This window comes from Hordeum vulgare, chromosome 3H (assembly GCF_904849725.1).
Source record: "Hordeum vulgare subsp. vulgare chromosome 3H, MorexV3_pseudomolecules_assembly, whole genome shotgun sequence".
Lineage (NCBI taxonomy): Eukaryota > Viridiplantae > Streptophyta > Magnoliopsida > Poales > Poaceae > Hordeum > Hordeum vulgare.
Window position 1 is genome coordinate 615835538 of NC_058520.1, and position 5337 is coordinate 615840874.

At 49.0% G+C, this 5337-nt stretch overlaps 1 protein-coding gene across 1 annotated transcript; it reads right to left on the bottom strand.

Moving 5' to 3' along the window:
* Positions 1–681: 681 nt before the first annotated feature.
* Positions 682–2250, bottom strand: LOC123441175 (probable pectinesterase 67). The gene is made up of 4 exons (XM_045117679.1): positions 1932–2250; positions 1673–1835; positions 1107–1561; positions 682–972 (listed from the first exon to the last, which is right to left on the bottom strand). The coding sequence occupies exons 1-4, from the start codon at positions 2192–2194 to the stop codon at positions 816–818; spliced, it is 1038 nt and encodes a 345-aa protein (XP_044973614.1). The 5' UTR covers positions 2195–2250; the 3' UTR covers positions 682–815.
* Positions 2251–5337: the final 3087 nt, after the last annotated feature.

The window sequence follows — 5337 nt, forward strand, 5'->3', positions numbered from 1 at the left end:
TAAACTATGATGGACGCTAACCAACATGTGGTTGGATGGTTATATAGCAGGACTGTGGTATCCCCTGTCTATCATAGTTCAAAGTCCCACACTTGACGTTGGTACTTGCATTTTCCTGGATTTATTCCAGGTCGACAATGAAGGCATGAGCGGCGACTTCGTCAATCTCAAGATGATATGCCAGCTTAGTCTCTTGAAGATGCTCATAAGAGTAGGGTGTGCGTGCGTGCGCTAATAGAGGTGAGTGTACGCTCGTATATATGAACTACTTCGATTGTACTCTGTTCCAAAAAAAAAACTATGATGGACCGGATAATTCATTTTGCAATGGAGATTTTTTTTTTGGTGTCATCTCATTAGCTAATTAGTTATAAGAATGAGAGTTTACACAAACAAAGCTAGGGTATGGACACCGACGTACTAAATTAGCATGATCGCACCTAATATTTCATGTTGGCAGTCGTCCTTGGACCGTCTGAGTATGCATGCGTGGGCGTGGCTCCATGAAATTCAACGGATTAATAATATTACAAATTTCCAACTAGCAAGGAGATGCTGCAGGTGACAGTATCACGCACACTCTCGATAAGGTGCCGCATTACACTTACTTCACTAACTAAGATGGAGTAGGTTAACATGCACACCTACGTGTTACGAATCAGAAAATTATATCTACGGAGATGGATTGTATAGCCTCAGTCAGATTTTGGACATTGATAACAGATGAACATTACAAGTCAGGGTGAATTACAAGAGGGAGTAGCAACTAGCAAGCAAGCAACAAGTAAGCACTTAATGTTGTTCGAGTCCGATGATCAGTAGTAGAACGCTGGGAGCCACTCCTTGCCGTTGATGAAGTCGACGGTGAGGAACTTGGCCGCCTCCGCCTGGTCTAACCGCCGCGACCATGGCACACGCTGCGACGTGTCGGCCCCTGGCCCCGTGCAGTTGAACTCCGCGAGCATCACATGTCTGCGAAAATCAAAGCAACAGCAGACATATATATTACTGATCATCATCATTTCAAGATTTGCAATGAATTCTCATCGGTCGGATGGATCCTTGATCGTTGTGCGAATCTGTTTGTGCGTTGGTAATTAACGTACTCGGTGCTGCCAGAGAAGTCGTAGTTGGTCCAGCCGGCAGGGTTGACGGACTTGGAGAGGTAGGTGTCGGCGAAGACGACGCGTGAGTAGGCCTCGTTGGCGCGGCCTAGGTACACCTCCCCTACACCGTACACCTTCCCCTTGAGGAAGACGAAGCCGCCATTGCCGCTCTCCTCCTTGCGGTCTTGCGCGGCGATGGACCCCAGGATCGGCGTCCGCCGGTCGGGCTTCACGAAGATCTCCGGGCACTGGAATATCGACTGGCCGCCGCCGAAGATGAAGTCGATGTTGCCCTGGATGTAGCAGCTCTCGTAGTAGTGGCGGCCGGCACTGTCGAAGAGGGTGTGGTGGGGGCTGTAGAAGGCGCAATGGTAGAAGGCCACCTTGTCGCCGCTGACCATGGCGGCCACCGTGCGGATCTCTGGGTTGTTCGGCAGCCCCGCGCGCGCCGCGTTCTGTGCGCACGTATATCAAAATTAAGTTCTTCCGATGGAGTTGTACACAGGTTGGCGGCAATTCGACAACAGGAAGGAAATGAAGAGGAAAGCAACTAGGAGCTAGCGCACCCTGAAGCTAAGGCCGAAGACGATGACATTGTCTGCGTGCACGGCGAAGGTGGCCGACTCGGTGTTGTGTGGGGAGGCGGACTCGTAGGAGATGGACGTGCGGCCCTTGCCGTTTCCCCTCACGAAGATGAACGGCTTCGTCTCCGGAATCACGACTTTCTCCCTGCATCCATATGATATGCACATCCGCATTATTTGTGAAAACCCACTCTCGGAGGTGGAGGATGAACAAACAATTGAGCATGCATATGTATCGTACGCGTAGACGCCGGATCGGAGGTGGACGATGACCCACTCGGAGTTGCCGGCGGGCACGGCGTCGATGGCGGACTGGATGGTCTTGAACTCGTCGTTGGGGCCGACGATGAGGGTGCGCTTGGCGTTGATCTTAGAGGTGAGGAGGGGCCCGTTGACGGCATCGTTGCTCTTCTTGGCGAGCTTGTTGTGTGCGTCGCAGAGTGACAGCGAGAGGAGGAGCACCGCTGCGGCGAGGGGGAGGAGGAGGAGGCTAGGCTGGGCCATGATTGGGGGGGCGTGCGTGCGTGGGTGTGTGTGTGTTGTGGAAGAATAGCTCGCTACGCCCCAGGACAATGCCGGGGAAGTGGTTGCTAATAACACGCTGCTCGTTTCTGGGCCACTCGCTACTGGTGAGCACGGGAAAGGCCAGGAGGGCAAGGCGGGGGCATCATCTTGATGCATGGTTTGCCATGCATGCATGCATGGTTAAAGTTGCCGATGAGAACTGCTCTTCGTTTTGATGGATTCTGTGGTGTGGTCTAGTTTTGTAACGTACGGCATTGCGGTGTTCTAGTTTAACTTACCCGAGAGAAGGACACACAGTATGTCTAAAAGGCGCATGGATAAATTATCCAAGTGTAATCAAGCTCAATCTATCGAGCATGTAGCTTTTTCTTTTGGAGAACGCCGAATGGTATAATCTTCTCATCCAGATAGTAACATGATCTCTCTCTGCACACCAGTCAGGAGTAGAATGCCGGTGGTAAATTGCAAACCTTTATTAAGTTATGTGTGTCCCTTGTGGGACATCCGATAAAATTAGAATGATGGAGAGAGATCAACATGGCCCTTGTGGAGCAAAGGATATCACACCCAAATCGAGAAGATAGGTACGTGCCGGCATTTACCCGGAGAAAATGTGAAGATGGCCCCCCTTTGGTGACACATTCGCAATGCTAAAGAATTGTTGATGCATGTGGCTGAGTTGTTGCCAAGAGCGGTCGGGAGAGACAATTATTAACTTGTGACTGGTTGATATATGATGACATGGCATGCTTAGTGGGCATTGAGGTGGACACCTTGCATGTCAAGAGAATTGGGACCGACTTTTTAATAAGAATGTAAGATTAGCAGTTGTTTTGTGGCTCGTGGTCATGTACAAATTCTAAGATGTATGGATGTGGTGCTGCTAAATTTGTGTATATTTTTGTGCTTTCACTTTTCAAGGGCTGCTCTTTGCGTTCTGTCAAAAAACTCGACAAACATTCATGTTAATTCTTTTATCGTGCCTCTAGAATATTTTTCTGAGACAAATTGGCCCCCTAGATAGACTTCAGCATTCCCCTAAAAGAGAGAGAGAGAGAGAGAGAGAGAGAGAGAGAGATAAACTTGGGATTCGGGGCTTTTGTGTTCGGTCGAGCTTGGGCTTTTCCGTGGAATATTAGTTTCGGAGCAACATTGGACATGTTTTTTTTTTCTTTTCCAAGTGGTAATTTACGCTGACAATTCATTTTAATATCCCTAAAAAACACGTCACATTATAATTGTGCATATACGAGATTCTCTATATCTACAATATAGTATTTTGTTTTGACTTTTCATATCATACCATCAACGGCAAATGTTTTCCATTGTTTAGTATTTTTAACTTCATAATCCTCCTCATATAAACTGCTACAAATTCCATCAGCAACGTGCGGGGTATCATCTAGTATTGCATAATTTAGAAACGCAATCAACAATGTTCAGATAAACTAGCACGCCACGAAAACGTGAGAAACAAAAAATCAACACCCATCATTCCTCTGATAATGGTGCATGCAACTCCAAGGCTGTGACGTGTGAGAGGCCATCAAGTATGATGTGATTTCATATTTTGTTTCGACTGCCATGGAGGACACCAGATCTAAGACTTATCGTGGCTGTAACCAGAGAATGCAGATCCCTAGTAACTATTGCAAACCCTCAAGAATTACAAGATGATGGGTCGAGGATAGACAGATGGTTGAGGTTAAGAGCACAAATCTCAAGGCATCCGTGGAGTTGGCAGCGGGATATGCCTCTAGTCTTGAGTAACCTTAGTGAGATCATATTCTGGAACCAGAAATTGCAATACTCCAGCTCCACACGTTCAAGCGCAGGGGAGTCTGAATTCAACAGTGTTAAGCAAATTGACTCTTTCAAGCCTGATTCTTTTCACGTGCTGGGAAGGAACTATTGAGCTTCTGTCGGCGACCAACTGGTAGAAGAGGCCACCGAACCAGGAAGGGACCGGCCCAAGAGGGAGCCTCGCAAACCGGCTCGGCTCGCTGGGCCCAAATGGGCTTAAGGCATCGGGTGCTCTTATATGACAAGATGGGCAGACCGGCGGGCGAAGTACGGCTAGGCAGTGGCGTGTGTCACCTGAACATGATAGCGTGTTCTTCCTCCTCTCCTCTCTCTCTCTCCAACTCGCGTTTCCCCTCTTGTAACTCGAGATGTGGCCTTAATGGATGAATTCGAACCCTAGCCCTCACAATCTACTATCAGAGCCTCCGAATTCTGGAGATCCCTAGCCACCGTCACCACACCTGCTTAGCAAACCGCCGGCGAGCCGAAGCCATGGACAAAATTTTGCCGAAAACCAGCGCCATCTATGAGTTTTTGCGCGTTGACTTCGACCCCGCCCTCGCCAAAACCACAACGGACCGCAGTGAGGCGACAGTCACTGCCCTCGCCAAGCTGGACAGTAAGATGGATTTGCAGTCCGGGCGCATCGACGTCAAACTCGCCATTGATGTCGACCTCGACAAACTCTGTGGCAAAATCGGTGCTGACCAAAGCACCCATGTCGCATCGTCATACGCACCAGTGTCTCCAAAGAAGCCACCACCGAGCTCTCAGCCACCGTCGCTCAACGGCGGAGTGAGTGGGTCTGAAGGATTCCGGCCAGATCTGGAGCAGCGGAACACTGGCTCCAAGTACGTGCCTCCTCTAGCTAGAGGTATGCTTCCTGAGATGAATCAATCCCGTCAGACGGTGACAGCCGCTGAAAATTTTCGGCTGTTCATGTCAGAATCGCTGTATTTTGGGCCTCATATGGAGTTACCCTGTTTTGATGGTTCCAACCCGAAGTGTGCCAGTCGCTTTGTGAGGATTATTTAAAACCGTGGAACATAGCACATCAACAATGGACCGCGTTTGCATCTGCCCAATTTGAAGGACCTCGACACGTTGGTTGGAATCTGTTCAGCGTCGTTCCCCTCATGTCAACTGGTCTGGATTTTGCTCACTGTTACAGTCTCGTTTCGGGCGAAACAAGCATCAGAACTTAGTTCGTCAGATGTTTCATATCCGGACCAGATATAACCATGCATTCCAGCGTGCTTCCACTAAAGCTCGCCTGAACTGCATATTAAGAGGTACCAATTGTAGTACCATAGACACAT